Source organism: Callithrix jacchus, chromosome X (genome assembly GCF_049354715.1).
Source record: "Callithrix jacchus isolate 240 chromosome X, calJac240_pri, whole genome shotgun sequence".
In the NCBI taxonomy this organism is placed as follows: domain Eukaryota; kingdom Metazoa; phylum Chordata; class Mammalia; order Primates; family Cebidae; genus Callithrix; species Callithrix jacchus.
This window is the reverse complement of record NC_133524.1, coordinates 132393737-132412714: the sequence shown is the minus strand read 5'-3', so window position 1 is coordinate 132412714 and position 18978 is coordinate 132393737. Positions and strand designations below refer to the sequence as shown.

Below are 18978 nucleotides of genomic sequence, written 5' to 3'. Positions count from 1 at the left end.
TCCTGGCATGCCGCCTGCCACAGACAATGAATAAATGAAAGAGGTGACAGACCTGGAGTAAAAAGAATGTTACTTTTCCAGACAAAAGGGGAGGATCTGTAGAATCACGTAAAAACTAGGGATGTGTGATGATGGAGTGGAGATAAGAGTGTTCAACTCCAATAGCCACCTCTATTTTCTCAGAATATTTGAGGTAGAAAGGAGGCAATTTAACAAGGCCTCACTTAGTCTGGCTTTCCTGCTGCGCACAGCATGGCATGTATAGGTGAAGTATAAAAGCGATATCAAGTGAGAATTGTAAAGGGCAGCAGCAGGATGATACAATATGATGAGTGCATGAAATCTGTGAATGTTTATTCTACTGTCGTACTTACTACATACCATCGTTATGCCAAGAGATACATACGTAGTTTTATTGTGTAATCTGACCTGATACAAGCTTCCATGTGGTAAGTCCTTCTGTTTCATGAAATGAATAATTCCATAGAAACTGATTCAAACATAGCTGTCTCTCCGGGATGATGGGACAAAACACACCTATCTTGTAACTGAGCCTCTTCATTTGGTTTCCAGATGCTAGCGTCACTCACAATGTCTGTGAAGAAAAGGTTAAAAATGGCCAACCAACACCCGATAATGTCCTTCCAACTGTTCCATCAGCGCTTATTAATATGACAGCAGCTGGTATTTCATCCCTGGGTTTCGGCGATCAGTGTAAGTTTTTTCACTTGTTATACTGTCCTATTTGGTTTCCATATACATGCATAGCGTCATGATGGAAGATGGTAATTTTGTTGTATTATCTTTTCTGGCCTCAATTTTAGGGTTCTGAGATTGCTAACTGGTATGTCCTCCTTCTTTATGAGATAATTTCCTAGAAACTGAGCATCTGAGGTGTATGCCTGTGCAGTTGACATAATGCACATTACACACAGCTCAACCACTTCATTTGGTTTCCAGATGCTGCGGTGACTCATAACGTCCATGAAGAGAAGATGAATAACGGCCAACCAGCACCTCATACCGTCTTTTCAACTGCTCCACCAGGTCTTGGTAATTTGGCAGCCCCTAGAATTTCATCCACGAGGACCAGAGATCTGTGTATCTCTGCTTCTTAATTGTACTATCCTACCTGATTTCCATAAGCAGGCATATTTTCATGAACGGTAGAAGGTCGTTTTGTTTCATATTCTTTCCTAGCCTCCATTTGGGGGATATCAGATGGACACATGGCATATTCTCTCCTGATTTTTTAGATAATTTTCTAGAAACTGAGCATCAGAGGGATATTCCTGTGGGGTTGACATAATGCACTTACTTCAGAGCTCAACCTCTTCACTTGGTTTCCACCTACTACCGTCAATCACAATATCCGTGAAGAAAGGATGGAAAATGGTTAACTGCAACCAGATAGTGTCTTGTCAAATGTTCTGTCACAGCTTATTTATATGCCAGGAGCTGGTATTCTAGTGATGAGTACCAGAGATGTGTGTCTGTTTGTTTATTAGATGTAGTATCCTACTAGGATTCCATATGCATGCGTAATGTCATGAAGAGAAGAAGGTGGTTTTGGGGAATTATCTTTCCCGACCTCAATTTGATGGAACTTGAATCATTATATGATGTCTGCTCCTGCTTTATCAGATAATTTCCTAGAAAGTGAAGATCAGAGGGATATACCAGTGAGGTTGTCATAATGCACTCACCTCACAGCTCAACCTCTTTGTTTGGTTTTCAGATGCTACTGTCACTCAATATGTCCATGAACAGAAGATGGAAAATGGCCAACCCCAAACTGATAAAGTCTTGTCAACTGTTCCACTATGCCTTGGTCATATGACTGCAGCTGGTATTCCATCCATGAGTATCAGGGATCTGTGTATGTCTTTTAATTAGTAGTACTGAATAGTTGGTTTCCCTAACATGCATATGTTCATGAATGGTAGAAGTCGGATTTGTTGTATTTTCTCTCCTACTCTCAATTTGAGGGGTCTCAGATGGCCGCATATCTTCCTTCCTTCCTTCCTTCCTTCCTTCCTCTCATTATCTCCCTTTATTTATTTCTCTCTCTCTCTCTCTTTTTTTTTTCTTTCAAAACTGATTCTCACTCTGTCGCCCAGGCTGGAGCGCAGTGATGCTATCTCGGTCGCTGCAATCTCCACCTCCCGGGTTCAAGTGATTCTCCTGCCTCAGCCTCCTGAGTAGCTGGGATAACAGGCATGCACCACCACGCCCAGCTAATATTTGCATTTTTGGTAGAGACAGGGTTTCACCGTGTCGGCCAGGATGGTCTTGATCTCTTGACCTCGAGATCCACCTGCTTCAGCCTTCCAAAGTGCTGGGATTACAGACGTGAGCCACCGTGCCCAGCCATATCCTACCCTGTTTCTTATATAATTTCGTAGAAACTGAGCATCAGAGGGATACACCTGTGGGACTGACATAATGCATTTACATCACAGCTCAACCTTTTCCTTTGGTTTCCAGATTCTACTGTTACTCAGAATGTCTGTGAAGAGAGAATGAAAAATGGGCAGCCCCAACCTGGTAACGTCTTGTCAACTGATTCCACAGGGCTTTGTAATATGGTAGCAACTGCTATTCCGGCCATGAGTCCCAGAGATCGCTATATGTCCGCTTATAAGTTGTACTGTCCTACTTGCTTTTCATAAACATGCATAGTGCCTTCTGAAGGGAAGCAGGTGGTTTTGTTGTATTATATTTTCTGAACTAAATCTGAGGGGCCCCAGATATATACACCACCTTATATATCCTCCTGCTTTATGAAATAATTTCATGGAAAGTGAGCATCAGAGGGATATACTTATGATTTGGCCTAATGCACTTACCTCACAGCTCAACCTCTTACTTTGATTTCCAGACGCTACCATCACTCACAGCATCCATGAACAGAAGATGGAATATGTCCAACCAGCACCTGACAACGTGTTGTTGACACTTCAGCCAGGACTTATTAATATGGCAGCCACTGGTATTTCATCCATGAGTACCAGGGATCTGGGTAAGTTTGTTTGTTAGTATTACTGTCCTACTTGGTTTTCATATGCATGTATAGTGTCAAAACAGGTAGGAGGTGGTTGTGTTATACTATGTTTCCAGGCCTCAATTTCAGGGGTCTCAGATGGCAACCTGGTATATCCTCTGATTTGTGACATAATTTCCTAGAAACTGAGCACAGATATACCTGTGGGGTTACCATAATACACTTACAGCTCTTGATTTGGTTTCCAGATGCTACCAAAACTTATAATGTCCTTAAGGAGAAGATGGAAAAGGGCGAACCCCAACATGGCAACATCTCATCAACTGCTCCAATAGGACTTACTAATGTGGCAGGAGCTGCTATTCCAGCCATGAGTACCGATGGTCTGTGTATGTTCACTTTTTAGTTGGATTTTCCTACTTTGTTTCCATATGCATGTATATTGTCAGGAAGGAGAGATGGAGATCTTGTTGTATTATCTTTCTTGATATCAGTTTGAGGGGTCCCAGATGCCGCTCATGTCATCTTGATTTGTGCAAAAATTTCTCAGGAGCTGAACATCAGAGGGATATACCTGTGGGGGCGGCATAATGCACCTACTCCTATCTTGACCTCTTCATTTGTTTTCCAGATGCCACCGTCAGTCACAATGTCCATGAACAGAGGATGGAAAATGACCAACCGCAACAGGATAACGTCTGGCCAAATATTCTAGCATGGTTTAATAATATGGCAGGAGCTGGTATTCCAGCAATGAGTACCAGGGATCTGTGTATGTTCCTTTTTTACTTGTACTGTCCTCCTTGGTTTCCATATGCAGGCATAGTGCCATGAAGGGAAGAAGGTTGTTTTGTGAATTGTCTTCCTTGGCCTCAATTTGAGGAGCCGCAGATCATCATTTGATGTGTTCTTTTGCTTTTTGGGATAATTTCCCAGAAACTGATCATCAGTGGGATATACCGGTGGCATTGACGTAATTCACTTACTTCAAGCTCAAAATCTTCCTTTGGTTTCCAGATGATACCATCTCTCACAATGTACATGAAGAGAAGATGGAAAATGGCCCATCCCAAACTGGTAATCTCATGTCACCTGTTCCACCACTGCTTGGTCTTATGGTAGCAGCTGCTCTTCCATGCATGAGTACCAGGGATCTGTGTATGTCTCTTAATTAGTTGTAGTGTCATCACTGGTTTCCATATGATTGCATATTTCATGAAAGGTAGAAGGTGGTTTTATAGCATATACTTTGGTGGGATCAATTGGAGGGTTCTCACAGGGCCAACTGGCATATCCTCCCCTGCTTTATTAGATAATTTCCTGAAAACTGAGCGTCAGAGAGATAGACCTCTCTGGGGTCTATATAGGGCTGATATAATGCACTTAGCTCACAGCTGAAACTCTTCATGTGGTTTGCAGGTTTTACCATTGCTCAAAGTGTCTGTGAAGAAAAGATGAAAAGTGACAAAACAACACCTCATGAATTCTTGTCAACTATTACAGCAGGGCTTAGGAATTTCACAGAAGCAGGTATTCAACTGCCGAGTACCAGGGATTTCTGCATGTTTGTTTACTAACTACGTTGTGCTACTTGGTTTCCATAAACATGGAGTATCATGCAGGGAAAAAGGTGCTTTGGTTGTATTATCTTTTCCGACCTAAACTTGAAGGGTCTCAGATCGCCACCTGATACAGCCTCTTGTGTGATGGAACAATTTCTTAAATCTCATTGTCAGAAGGACATACATGTGGCAGTGACATAAGCACTTACCTCACAGCTCAACCACTTCATTCCGTTTCCAGATGCTGCAGTCACTCACAATATCCCTGAAGCAAAGGTAAATAACGGCCAACTAGCACCTCACAACATCTTGTCAGCTACTCCACCAGGTCTTGGTAATATGGCGGCAGCTGGAATTTCATCCACGAGGACCAGAGGTCTGTGTATGTCTGCTTCTTAGTTGTACTGTCCTACTTGGTTTCCCTAAGGAGGCATAGTCTGATGAATGCTACAAGTTAATTCTGTTGTATGTACTTTCCTAGCCTCAATTTGAGGGATATCAGATGTCCACTTGGCATATTCACCCCAAGATTCTTTGACAATTTCCTAGAAAGTGAGGATCAGAGTGATTTACCTCTGGGGTTGAATAATGTATTTACCTCACAGCTCAACCTCTTCATTTGGTTTTCAGGTGCTACCATCACTCAAAATGTCCACAAAGAGAAGATGAGAAATATGCAACCAACACCTAATAACGTCTTGTCAACTGTTCTACCAGAACATTCTTATTTGGCAACAGCTGGTCTCCCAGCCATGAGCTCCAGGGGTCAGTGTATGTTTGCTTATTCATTTATACTATCCTACTTCGTTTTCATAGGCATGCCTACTGTCCTGAATGGGAGAAGGTGATTTTGCTGTATTCTCATTCATGAGCTGCATTTGAATGTTCTCAGATCACCATCTAGCATATCCTGTTCAGCTTTATGAAATAGTTTTCTACAAACTGAGTATCAGAGGATATGCCTGTAGAGTTGACATAGTACACATAACTCAAAACTGAACCTCCTGATTTCATTTCCAGATTCTACCACCACTCACAATGTCCGTGAGGAGAAGATTAAAAATGCCCAAACGGCACCCACTGATGTTTTCTCAGGTATTCCACCAGCACGTATTAATATGGCAGCAGCTGGTGTTTCTTCTATGAGTACCAGGGATCAGTGTAAGTTTGCTCACTTGGCGTACTGTCCTACTTGTTTTCTATATGCATGCGTAGTGTCATGACGGAAGAAAACAGTGTTGTTGTACTATCTTTACTGGCCTCAAATTTACGGTTCTCAGACTGCTACTTGCTATGTCCTTCTTTTTTATGAGATAATTTCCTCGATACTGAGCATCCGAGGGGTAGGCCTGTGCGGTTGACATAATGCATGAATCACACAGCTCAACCACTTCATTTGGTTTCCAGATGCTGCAGTCACTCACAAAATCCTTGAAGAGAAGATAAATAACAGCCAATCAGCACCTGATAACCTCTTGTCAACTGCTCCACCAGGTCTTGGTAATATGGCAGCAGCTGGACTTTCATCTATGAGGACCAGAGATCTGTGTATGTCTGCTTCTTAGTTGTACCGTCCTACTTGGTTTCCCTAAGGAGGCATTGTTTGATGAATGCTACAAGTTAATTTTGTTGGATATCGTTTCTTAGCATCAATTTGAGGGGTATCAGAGAGCCACGTGGCATATCAACCCATGGATTCTTTGATAATTTCCTAGAAAGTGAGGATCAGAGGGATATACATCTGGGGTTGACACACTGCACTTCCATCACAGCTCAGCCTCTTCATTTGGTTTTCAGATGCTACCAGCATTCAAAATGTCTGCAAAGAGAAGATGGAAAATAACCAACCAACACCTAGTAATATCTTGTCAACTGTTCTTCAAGGACTTCCTTATTTGGCAACAGCTGGTCTCCCAGCCATGAGCACCAGGGATCAGTGTATGTTTGCTTATTCATTTGGACTATCCTGCCTGGTTTTCATAGGCATGCCTAGTGTCCTGAATGGGAGAAGGTGATTTTGTTGTATTGTCTTTCGTGAGCTGCATTTGAGTGTTCTCAGATCGCCACCTGGCATATCCTCTCTGGCTTTCTGAAATAGTTTTCTATAAAGTGAGCAGCAGGAGGATATACCTGTGGGGTTAACATAATGCACATAACTCAGAACTGAACCCCTTCATTTAATTTCCAGATGGTATGATCTCTCACAATGTCTGTGAGAAGATTAAAAATGCCCAAGCAGTACCCGATAAAACCTTCCCAGCTAGTTCCCCAGCACTTATTAATATGGCAGCAGCTGTTGTGTCATCCATGAGCACCAGGGATCAGTGTACCTTTGTGCAATTGGTTTACTATCCTACTATGTTTCCATATGCGTGCATAGTGTCATGAGGGAAGAATGTAGTTTTGTTGTACTATCTTTCCTGGCCTTAATCTTAAGGTTCTCAGAGTGCTACTTGGTATGTCCTTCTTCTTTATGAGATAGTTTCCTGGATACTGAGCATCAGCGGGGTATGCTGTTGTTGACATAATGCACTTACCTCACAGCCCAGCCATTTCTGTTGGTTTTCAGATGGTGCAGTCACTCACAATGTCCGTGAAGCCAAGATAAATAACGGCCAACTAGCACCTGACAACGTCTTGTCAGCTGCTCCACCAGGTCTTGGTAATATGGCAGCAGCTGGAATTTCATCCCCGTGGACCACAGGTCTGTGTCGGTCTGCTGCTTTGTCTTACAACCCTACTTGATTTCCCTATGGAGACATAGATCGATGAATGCTACAAGTTAATTTTGTTGTATACACCTTCCTAGCATCAATTTGAGGGGTATCAGATAGTCACAGGGCATATCCAAAACTCCTGTCTTTGATAATTTCCGAGAAACTGAGGATGAGAGGGATATACATCTGGGGTTGACATAATGTACTTACCTTAAAGCTCAACCTCTTCATTTGGGTTTCAGATGCTACCATCACTCAAAATGTCCGCAAAGAAAAGATGGAAAATAACCAACCAACACCTAATAACGTCTTGTCAACTGTTCTCCAAGGACTTCCATATTTGGCAACAGCTGGTCTCCCAGCCATGAGCACCAGGGATCAGTGTATGTTTGCTTATTCATTTGGACTATCCTACTTGGTTTTCATAGGCATGCCTAGTGTCCTGAATGGGAGAAGGTGATTTTGTTGTATTATCTTCTGTGAGCTGCATTTGAGTGTTCTCAGATCGCCATCTGGCATATCCTCTTCAGCTTTATGAAATAGTTCTCTCGAAACTGAGTATCAGGAGGATATGCCTGTAGATTTGACGTAGTACACATAACTCAAAACTGAACCTCCTGATTTCATTTCCAAATTCTACCATCACTCACAATGTTTGTGAGGAGAAGATTAAAAATGCACAAACAGCACCCAATAATGGTTTCTCAGCTATTCCACCAGCACGTATTAATATGGCAGCAGTGGGTGTTTCGTCCATGAGTACCAGGGATCAGTGTAATTTGGCTCACTTGGCGTACTGTCCTACTTGATTTCTATATGTATGCGTAGTGTCATGAGGGAAGAATACAGTGTTGTTGTACTATCTTTATTGGCCTCAAATTTACGGTTCTCAGACTGCTACTTAGTATGTCCTTCTTCTTTATGAGATAATTTCCTCGATACTGAGCATAAGAGCGGTATGCCTGTGCGGTTGACATAATGCACATAACGCACAGCTCAACCACTTCATTTGGTTTCCAGATGCTGCGGTTACTCACAACGTCAGTGAAGCGAAGATAAATAATGGTCAAGTAGCACCTGAGAACATCTTGTCAACTGCTCCACCAGGGCTTGGTAATTTGGCAGCTGCTGGAATTTCATCCACGAGGAGCAGAGATCTATGTATGTCTGCTTCTTAGTTGGACTGTCCTACGTGGTTTCCCTAAGGAGGCATTGATTGATGAAGGCTGCAAATTAATTTTCTTGAATATAGTTTCCTAGCATCAATTTGTGGGGTATGAGATAGCCACGTCGCATATCCTGACCTGGTTTCCTTGATAATTTCCTAGAAACTGAATATGAGAGGAATATAAATCTGGGGTTGACATAATGTACTTACCTTACAGCTCAACCTCTTCATTCGGTTTTCAGATGCTACCATCACTCAAAATGTCCTCAAAGATAAGATGGAAAATAACCAACCAACACCTAATAATGTCTTATCAACTGTTCTCCAAGGACTTCCTTATTTGGCAACGGCTGGTCTCCCGGCCATGAGCACCAGGGATCAGTGTATGTTTGCTTATTCATTTGGACTATGCTACTTGGTTTTCATAGGCATGCCTAGTGTCCTGAACGGGAGAAGGTGGTTTTGTTGTATTATATTCTGTGAGCTGCATTTGAGTGTTCTCAGATCGCCACCTGGTGTATCCTCTTCAGCTTTATGAAATAGTTTTCTAGAAACTGAGTATCAGGAGGATATACCTGTAGAGTTGACATAGTACACATAACTCAAAACTGAACATCCTGATTTCATTTCCAGATTCTACAATCACTCACAATGTCTGTGAGGAGAAGATTAAAAATGCGCAAATGGCACCCAGTAAGGTTTTCTCAGCTATTCCACCAGCACATATTAATATGGCAGCAGCGGGTGTTTCATCCATGAGTACCAGGGATCAGTGTAAGTTAGCTCACTTGGCGTACTGTCCTACTTGATTTCTATATGCATGTGTAGTGTCATGAGGGAAGAATACAGTGTTGTTGTACTATCTTTACTGGCCTCAACTTTACGGTTCTCAGACTGCTACTTGGTATGTCCTTCTTTATGAGTTAATTTCCTTGATACTGAATATCAGAGGCGTATGCCTGTGCGGTTGACATAATGCATGAAACACACAGCTCAACCACTTCATTTGGTTTCCAGATGCTGCGATCACTCACAACGTCTATGAAGCAAAGATAAATAATGGCCAACTAGCACCTGATAGCATATTGTCAACTGCTCCACCAGGGCTTGGTAATATGGCAGCAGCTGGAATTTCATCCACGAAGACCAGAGATCTATGTATGTCTGCTTCTTAGTGGGACCGTCCTACTTGGATTCCCTAAGGAGGCATTCTTTGATGAATGCTACAAGTTAATCTTGTTGTATATAGTTTCCTAGCATCAATTTGAGGGTTATCAGAGAGCCACGTGGCATATCCTACCCTGGTTTCTTTGATAATTTCCTAGAAACTGAGGATCAGACGGATATAACTCTGGGGTTGACATAATGTACTTACCTTACAGCTCAACCTCTTCATTTGGTTTTCAGATGCTACCATCACTCAAAATGTCTGCAAAGAGAAGATGGAAAATAACCAACCAACACTTAATAAAGTCTTGTCATCTGTTCTCCATGGACTTCCTTATTTGCCAACAGCTGGTCTCCCAGCCATGAGCACCAGGGATCAGTGTATGTTTGCTTATTCATTTGGACTATCCTACTTGGTTTTCATAGGCATGCTTAGTGTCCTGAATGGGAGAAGGTGATTTTGTTGTATTGTCTTTCGTGAGCTGCATTTGAGTGTTCTCAGATTGCCATCTGGCATATCCTCTCTGGCTTTATGAAACAGTTTTCTAGAAAGTGAGCATTAGGAGGATATACCTGTGGGGTTAACATAATGCACATACCTCAACACTGAACCCCTTCTTTTCATTTCCAAATGCTACGATCACTCACAATGTCTGTGAGAAGAAGATTAAAAATGCCCAAACAGTACCCGATAAAATCTTCCCAGCTAGTAGCCTAGCACTTATTAATATGGCAGCAGCTGTTGTGTCATCCATGAGCAACAGGGATCAGTGTACCTGTGTGCAATTGGTTTACTATCCTACTAGGTTTCCATATGCGTGCATAGTGTCATGAGGGAAGAATGTAGTTTTATTGTACTATCTTTCCTTGCCTCAATCTTAAGGTCCTCAGACTGCTACTTGGTATGTCCTTCTTTATGAGATAATTTTCTGTATACTGAGCATCAGAGGGGTATGCTGTGGTTGACATAATGCACTTACCTCACAGCCCAGCCATTTCTGTTGGTTTTCAGATGGTGCAGTCACTCACAATGTCCGTGAAGCGAAGATAAATAACAGCCAACTAGCACCTGACAACGTCTTGTCAGCTGCTCCACCAGGTCTTGGTAATGTGGCAGCGGCTGGAATGTCATCCACGAGAACCACAGGTCTGTGTAGATCTGCTTCTTAGTTGTACTGTCCGACTTGATTTCCCTAAGGATGCATAGATCGATGTATGCTACAGGTTAATTTTGTCATACACACGTTCCTAGCGTCAATTTGAGGGGTATCAGATAGCCACATGGCATATGCAACCCTGCTGTCTTTGATAATTTCCTAGAAACTGAGGATCAGACGGACATACCTCTGTGGTTGACATAATGTACTTACCTCACAGCTCAACCTCATCGTTTGGTTTTCAGATGCTACCGTCACTCAAAATGTCCACAAAGAGAAGATGGAAAATAACCAACCAACACTTAATAACGTCTTGTCAACTGTTCTCCAAGGACTTCCTTATTTGGCAACAGCTGGTCTCCCAGCGATGAGCACCAGGGATCAGTGTATGTTTGCTTATTCATTTGGACTATCCTACTTAGTTTTCATAGGCATGCCTAGTGTCCTGAATGGGAGAAGGTGATTTTATTGTATTATCTTCAGTGAGCTGCATTTGAGTGTTCTCAGATCGCCATCTGGCATATCCTCTTCAGCCTTTTGAAATCGTTTTCTAGAAACTGAGTATCAGGAGGATATACCTGTAGAGTTGACATAGTACACATCACGCAAGACTGAACCTCCTGATTTCATTTCCAGATTCTACCATCACTCACAATGTCCATGAGGAGAAGATTAAAAATTCCCAAGCAGTACCCGATAAAAGCTTCCCAGCTAGTTCCCCAGCACTTATTAATATGACAGCAGCTGTTGTGTCATCCATGAGCACCAGGGATCAGTGTACCTTTGTGCAATTGGTTTACAATTCTACTAGGTTTCCATATGCGTGCATAGTGTCATGAGGGAAGAATGTAGTTTTTTTGTACTATCTTTTCTTTTTTTTAAAAATTTTTTATTGGTTTTTAAGTTTTGGGGTACATGAGCAGAGCATGGAAGACAGTTGCGTAGGAACACACATGGCAGTAGGAACACACATGGCAGTGTGCTTTTCTTTCCTTCTCCCCTTCACCCACATTTGGCATTTCTCCCCAGGCTATCCCTCCCCACATCCCCCTCCCACTGGCCCTCTCCTTTTCCTCCCAATAGACCCCAGTGTTTAGTACTCCCCTTTCTGTGTCCATGTGTTCTCATTTTTCATCACCCCCCTATGAGTGAGAATATGCGGTGTTTCATTTTCTGTTCTTGTGTCAGTTTGCTGAGGATGACGTTCCCCAGATTCATCCATGTACCTACAAACGATACAAACTCATCATTTCTGTTTGCTGCATAATATTCCATGGTGTATATGTGCCACATTTTTCCAATCCAGTCTATTATCAATGGGCATTTTGGTTGATTCCAGGTCTTTGCTATTGTAAACAGTGCTGCAATGAACATTCGTGTACATGTGTCCTTAGAGTAGAACGATTTATAGTCTTTTGGATATATACCCAGTAATGGGATTGCTGGTTCAAATGGAATTTCGATTTCTAAGAACTTGAGGAATCGCCACACCGTCTTCAACAATGGTTGAACTAATTTACACTCCCACCAACAGTGTAAAAGTGTTCCTTTTTCTCCACATCCTCTCCAGCATCTGTTGTCTCCAGATTTTTTAATGATCGCCATTCTAACTGGCGTGAGATGGTATCTCAATGTGGTTTTGATTTGCATCTCTCTGATGACCACTGACGATGAGCATTTTTTCATATGATTGTTGGCCTCATATATGTCTTCTTTCGTAAAGTGTCTGTTCATATCCTTTGCCCACTTTTTGAATGGGCTTGTTTGTTTTTTTCCTGTAAATCCGTTTGAGTTCTTTGTAAATTCTGGATATCAGCCCTTTGTCAGATGGGTAGACTGCAAAAATTTTTTCCCATTCTGTTGGTTGCCGATCCACTCTAGTGACTGTTTCTTTTGCCGTGCAGAAGCTGTGGAGTTTCATTAGGTCCCATTTGTCTATTTTGTCTTTTGTTGCCCATGCTTTTGGTGTTTTGTTCATAAAGTCCTTGCCTACTCCTATGTCCTGGATAGTTTTGCCTCGTGGCCTCAATCCTAAGCTTCTCAGACTGCTACTTGGTATGTCCTTCTTCTTTATGAGATAATGTCCTAGATACTGAGCATCAGAGAGATATGCCTGTGACGTTCACAGGATGCACTTACCTCACAGCCCAGCCATTTCTGTTGGTTTCCAGATGCTGCAGTCACTCACAATATCCGTGAAGTAAAGATAAATAACATCCAACTAGCACCTGACAACGTGTTGCCAGCTGCTCCACCAGGTCTTGGTAATATGGCAGCAGCTGGAATTTCATCTAGGAGGACCGGAGGTCTGTATATATCTGCTTCTTAGTTGTACTGTCCTAATTGATTTCCCTAAGGAGGCATAGTTTGATGAATGCTACAAGTTAATTTTGTTGTATATAGTTTCCTAGCATTAATTTGAGGGGTATCAGATAGCCACGTGGCATGTACTACCCTGATTTCTTTGATAGTTTTCTAGAAACTGAGGATCAGAGGGATATACCTGTGCGGTTGACATAATGCACTTTCATCACAGCTCAACCTCTTCATTTGGTTTTCAGATGCTACCATCACTCAAAATGTCCACAAAGAGAACATGGAAAACAAGCAACCAACACCTAATATCGTCTTGTCAACTGTTCTCCAAGGACCTCCTTATTTGGCAACAGCTGGTCTCCCAGCCATGAGCACCAGGGATCAGTGTATGTTTGCTTATTCATTTGGACTATCCTACTTGGTTTTCATAGGCATGCCTAGTGTCCTGAAAGGGAGAAGGTGATTTTGTGGTATTATATTTCGTGAGCACATTTGAGTGTTCTCAGATGCCCGTCTGGCATATTCTCTCTGGCTTTTTGAAATAGTTTCCTAGAAACTGATCATCAGGGGGATACACCTGTGGGCTGACATAATGCGCTTAACTCAAAACTTAACGTCTTCATTGTCTTTCCAGATTATACCATCAGTCACAACGTCCATGGGGAGATGATTAAAAGTGCTGAAGCGGAACCCAATAATGTCTTCTCATCTATTCCCCCAGCACTTATTAATATGGGAGCAACTGGTGGTTCATCCATGAGTACCAGGGATCAGTGTAAGTTTGTTCACTCGGTGCACTGTCCTACTTGGTTTCCACATGCATGCATAGTGTAAGCAGGGAAGAATGTAGTGTTGTTTTCCTGTCTTTCCTGGCCTCAATTTTAGGGTTCTCAGATTACTAGCTGGTATATCTTTCTTCTGTATGAGATAATTTCCTAGATACTACCCATCAGAGTGGTATACCTATGTAGTTGACATAATGCACTTATCTCACAGCAAAACCACCTTCTTTGGTTTCCAGATGCTGCAGTCACTCACAATGTCTGTAAAGAGAAGATAATTAATGGCCAACCAGCAACTGATAACATCTTGTCAACTGCTCCACCAGGTCTTGGTAATATGGCAGCAGCTGGAATTTCATCCACGAGGACCAGAGATCTGTGTATGTCTGCTTCTTAGTTGTGCTGTCCTACTCGCTTTCCCTAAGCAGGCATAATTTCTTCGATGGTAGAGGGTAATTTTGTTGTACATACTTTCCTGGCCTCAATATGAAGGGTATCAGAGGGCAACTTGGCATATCCACCCCTTCTCTATTTGATAATTTCCTAGAAAGTCAACATCAGAGGGATGTACCTGTGGGGTTGAAATAATGCACGTACCTCACAGCTCAACCTCTTCATTTGGTTTTCAGATGCTATAGTCAATCTCAATGTCCATGAGGAGAGGATGGAAAATGGCAAATCCGCAACCGCATAACATATAGTCAAATGTTCCTTCAGGGCTTACTCGTATGGCAGGAGCTGCTCTTCTGGCCACGAGTACCATACAACTGTGTATCTTCTCTTATTATTTGGATTTTCCTATTTGATTTCCGTATCTGCTCATAGTGTCATAAATGGGAGAAAGTGGTTTTGTTGTATTCTCTTCCTTAAGTGCAATTTGAGGGGTCTCAGAACACTGCCGTCATGTCCTCCTGCTCCATTCAATAATTTATTAGAAGCTCTGCATCATAAGAGTATACCTGTGTGTTTAAATAAGGCATTTATTTCACAGCTTGACCTGGTCATTTTGCTTCCAGATGCTACCACGCCTCAACATCCGTGAGGAGAGGATGGAAAATGCCCAACTCCAATTCAGTAACATCTTGTTAACTTTTCCACCAGGGTGTATTAACAAGGCAGCAGCTGGTATTCCAGCCATGAGTACCAAGGATCTGTGTATGTTTGTTTATAAGTTGGATTGTCTCACTTGGTTTTCATATGTATGCATAGTGTCATCAAGGGAAGGAGGTTGTTCAGTTGTACCTTCTTTCGTGAGCTCAATTTGAGTGTTCTCATATCGCCACCCAGCATATCCTCTCCTGCTGCATGAAATATTTTTCTAGAAACTGAGCGTCAGTGGGATATACCTGTAGGGTTACCATAATACACTTACCTTACAGCTCAACCTCTTCATTTGGTTTCCAGATGCTGCAGTCACTCACAATGTCCATGGAGAGAAGATGAACAATGGTCAAAGAGCACCTGAGAACTTCTTGTCATCCATTACACCAGGGCTTATTAATGTATCAGGAGCTGGTACTCCACCCATGAGTACCAGGGCTCAGTGTATGTTTCCTGGTTGTTTCTGCTTGGTTTCCTACTTGGTTTCCATAATCATGCAGGGTCATACATCAAACAAGGTCGTTTTATTATATTATCTTTTGTGAGCTCATTTTGGGAGGTCTCAGATAGCCACCTGGTATATCCTTCTGCTTAATGAGTTCATGTTCTAAAAACTGAGCATCAGAGGGATATACCTGCAGGGTTGATGTAATGCACTGACCTCACAGCTTGACGTCTTCTCTCGGTTTCCAGTTGCTACTGTCACTCATAATGTCCGTGAAGAGAAGATGGAAAATGGCCAACAAGCACCTGATAACATTTTGTCAGCTGTTCCACCAGGGCTTATTAACATGGCAAAAGCTGGTATTCCAACCATGAGTAGCAATGATCTGTATATGTTAGCTTATAAGTTGGATTGTCCTCCTTGGTTTCCACATGCATGCATGGTGTCATGAAAGGGAGGAGGCAATTTTGTTGTATTATCTTTTGTGACCTGAATTTAGGGTTTTCAGAACACTGCCTGGCCTGTCCTCCTGCTTTATGCAATGATTTCCTAGAAACTGAGCATCGGGAATATACCCGTAGGGTTGACATCATGTATTTTTCTCACAACTCATCCTCTTCATTTGGTTTCCACATGCTACCATCACTCACAATGTCGGTGAAAAGAAGATAAAAAACAGCCAACTAGCACCTGATAACTTCCTGCCCACTGTTACACCAGGGCTTAATAATTTGGCAGGAGCTGGTATCATAGCCAAGACTACGAGGGATCTGTTTACTAGTTGTACTTCCTACTTGGTTTCCGTATGAATGCATAGTGTCATAAAGAGAAGAAGGTGGTTTTGTTGTATTATCTTTTGTTAGCTTAGTTTGAGGGTTTTCAGATCGTCACCTGGCACATCATATCCTGCTTTATGGCATAATTTCCTTGAAACTTAGCCTCAGTGGAATATACCCGGGGCTTCACATAATGCACGTACCTCACACCTCTTCCTCCTCACTTGATTTCCAGATGCTTCCATCACTCACAATGTCCATGAAGAGAAGATAAAAAACGGCCAACCAGCAACTCAAAACTTCTTGTCAACTCTTCCATCAGGACTTCCTAATATGACAGGGGCTAGCATCCTAGCCATGAGTACCAGGGATCTGTGTATGTTTCCTTATAAGTTGTGTCCTACTTGATTTCCATATGCGGGCATAGTGTCATCAAGGGAAGAAGGTGGTTTTTTGTATTATCTTTTCTTGCCTCAATTTCAGGGTTCTCTGGTTGCCACCTGGTATATACTCATGCTTTATGGGATAATTTTCTAGAAACTGAGCATGAGCGGGATATACCTGTGGGGCTGTCATTATGCACTTAACCTCACAGCTCGGCCTCTTCATTTTTTTTCCAGATGCCACCATCTCTCACAATGTCCATGAGAAGAAGACGAATAATGGCCAACAAGCACCTGATAACTCCTCATCAGCGGTTCCACCAGGGTGTAGTAATCTGTCAGGAGCTGGTGCTTCATCCAGGAGTAGCAGGGATCCGTGTATGTTTGTGTATTGGTTGTACTGTCCTACTTGGTTTCTGTATGCATGCATAGTGTCCAGCAGGGAAGCAGGTGGTTTTGTTGTATTGTCTTTTTTGAGCTCAGTCCGAGGGGTCTGGTATCGCCACCTTGTATATCCTCCTGCTTTCTGACATAACTTCCTCGAAACCGAGCCTCCGAGGGATATACCTGTGGGAGTGACATAATGCACTTACCTCGCAGCTCAATTTTTCCATTTGGATTCCAGATGCTACTGTCATTCATGATATCCAGAAGGAGATAGAAAATGGTCAGACCCCACCTGATGGCTTCCTGTCAGATTCTGCTCCCCCAGAGCTTATAAATATGACAGGAGATTGTATGCAACCCAACACATTAGATTCTTTGTCTTACAACTGCACTAGTCTCAGCAAAGATAAGCTGCTTTACAAACCTGATAGTAACGAATTTGTGGTAGGAGCCCAAAACTACCGTGTCTCTGCAGGTGATTCACCAGTCACAGCAAGGTCTCCGGTGGAAACTGTGCCAAATACAGCACGAATATCTCCTGCTATGGCAAAGAAAGTTAATGATGATATAAAACATCAATTGATGAAAGAAGTTCGAAGGTGTGGGCGAAGTAAGTAGTGCAAGAATGTCTATCAATGAAAGCATGAGAAGTCTCCCATTCTATGATTTAGAACACAATTATGCTGCCCCTTGATCTCATCGTTTGGCTAAATTGGATCTGTCTGTAATTTAGCAGGGCTTCTATTTAATTTCACTGAAAATTTCAAATACATCTGCTTAGGTGTTTTTCTTTGTTAGTGTTCACAATAGTTTCCTTAGTAATATACTGATGTGATTTAAGCATTCAAAACACAAACACTGTGTAACATTGTAGCCCATAAAAAATGTATACTGCGGTAGTGGATGCAATGAGATTGAAGTATATTTCATTTTCATAATTTTAGAAATACTAATTTTTTAATACCTTCAGATTATGAAAGAATTTTCATTTTGCTTGATGAAGTACAAGGATCTATGGAAGTCAAGAAACAACTTGTTAAATTTACCATTAAGGAAGCAGCAAGGTGGGTGCCAAAAGGAAACTCTTCTATTGTTTTAAGCACTTGTGCCCAGTTTGGGACAGGAGCAGGAAGAAATCATGCCTTGTTCTTCCTAATCCCTGGCCCTCAGTCATAGTTCATGCTATTTCCCCAAGCATTTAGGTTGATATTTTCTTATTCTAACCCCTTTTTCCAATGCCATGGAGTCTTCCATATTTATCATAATCTGGGAGTGGGTGTGGGCCCTCAGGTGACTCACTTGGTCTCTTTCTAGTTTGTATTTTTCCATGAGCATGCATTTTCTATCTGCATGTACATTGTAAAGTCTGTTTTGTATCCACTACTACCTCTTACATATCACTGATGCTGTGGGTATCCTCTGGTTAATGGAATACCTCTTTCATTTCAGGCTTAAAAATTTTGCCTTAATTCAGCAACTCAAGAAGGTGCTAAAAAAGTAGATTCTCACTGCCATCTCAGCAAAGTTAAGCACATGAGAAAAAATAATTGTGTTAATGCAAATACCAAGGAGAAACAAGGATATGTGCTGTAAAGTGGAGTAAGTCATTGCTGAAGCTTCCTTTAATTTTGAAGTGAAGAAAATTCCCTTCCTGAAGCTAAGAAAAGAAAAGATGGAGCTTTTGAAATTTAGTAAATTTCTGTTAGTAAAAGCTAGACTTTTGTGGTTTGTTTGTTGGTTTATTCTTCCACCTGAGGAGGGATACGAGTTGATAAATCACCAATGTATTTAGTATTACGGTCATGGTTTCTGCATAGTTGTAGCCGGTATTTATAACTGCCTTCGTTCACTACCCATTTTTCATTCCCTTTGCCCTGAGATAGTATGTCATCTGGTCATGGTGCTTGACCTGGCAGGATGACTCAAACCTTCATCACTGAACAGTCTGAAGGACCATTAGATACCTGCCTGGATTGGGTTGCTGTACTTTTCCATTAAGTGTAATCAGAAAAC

At 42.0% G+C, this 18978-nt stretch overlaps 2 protein-coding genes across 2 annotated transcripts in view; one reads left to right on the top strand and one right to left on the bottom strand.

The window, feature by feature from the left end:
* Positions 1-18978, bottom strand: part of LOC103791304 (uncharacterized) — a 204268-nt gene that overhangs the window by 131354 nt on the left and 53936 nt on the right. The window lies entirely within an intron of this gene.
* The window catches only part of LOC128930695 (uncharacterized), a 26775-nt gene extending 7797 nt beyond the window's left edge, over positions 1-18978 (top strand). The window contains exons 5-36 of the mRNA XM_078364209.1: positions 574-714; positions 961-1053; positions 1739-1879; positions 2488-2547; positions 2882-3022; positions 3253-3393; positions 3636-3776; positions 4022-4081; positions 4424-4534; positions 4808-4942; positions 5197-5331; positions 5587-5727; positions 5974-6114; positions 6364-6504; positions 7136-7270; positions 7526-7666; positions 8304-8444; positions 8694-8834; positions 9085-9225; positions 9469-9609; positions 9859-9999; positions 10631-10765; positions 11021-11161; positions 12947-13081; positions 13337-13477; positions 13726-13866; positions 14113-14253; positions 16431-16571; positions 16816-16956; positions 17441-17575; positions 17936-18029; positions 18415-18978. Of these exons, the coding sequence (XP_078220335.1) occupies positions 574-714; positions 961-1053; positions 1739-1879; positions 2488-2547; positions 2882-3022; positions 3253-3393; positions 3636-3776; positions 4022-4081; positions 4424-4534; positions 4808-4942; positions 5197-5331; positions 5587-5727; positions 5974-6114; positions 6364-6504; positions 7136-7270; positions 7526-7666; positions 8304-8444; positions 8694-8834; positions 9085-9225; positions 9469-9609; positions 9859-9999; positions 10631-10765; positions 11021-11161; positions 12947-13081; positions 13337-13477; positions 13726-13866; positions 14113-14253; positions 16431-16571; positions 16816-16956; positions 17441-17575; positions 17936-18029; positions 18415-18466 (4100 nt within the window). The 3' untranslated portion in view covers positions 18467-18978. The remainder of the gene's footprint in view (positions 1-573; positions 715-960; positions 1054-1738; positions 1880-2487; positions 2548-2881; positions 3023-3252; positions 3394-3635; positions 3777-4021; positions 4082-4423; positions 4535-4807; positions 4943-5196; positions 5332-5586; positions 5728-5973; positions 6115-6363; positions 6505-7135; positions 7271-7525; positions 7667-8303; positions 8445-8693; positions 8835-9084; positions 9226-9468; positions 9610-9858; positions 10000-10630; positions 10766-11020; positions 11162-12946; positions 13082-13336; positions 13478-13725; positions 13867-14112; positions 14254-16430; positions 16572-16815; positions 16957-17440; positions 17576-17935; positions 18030-18414) is intronic.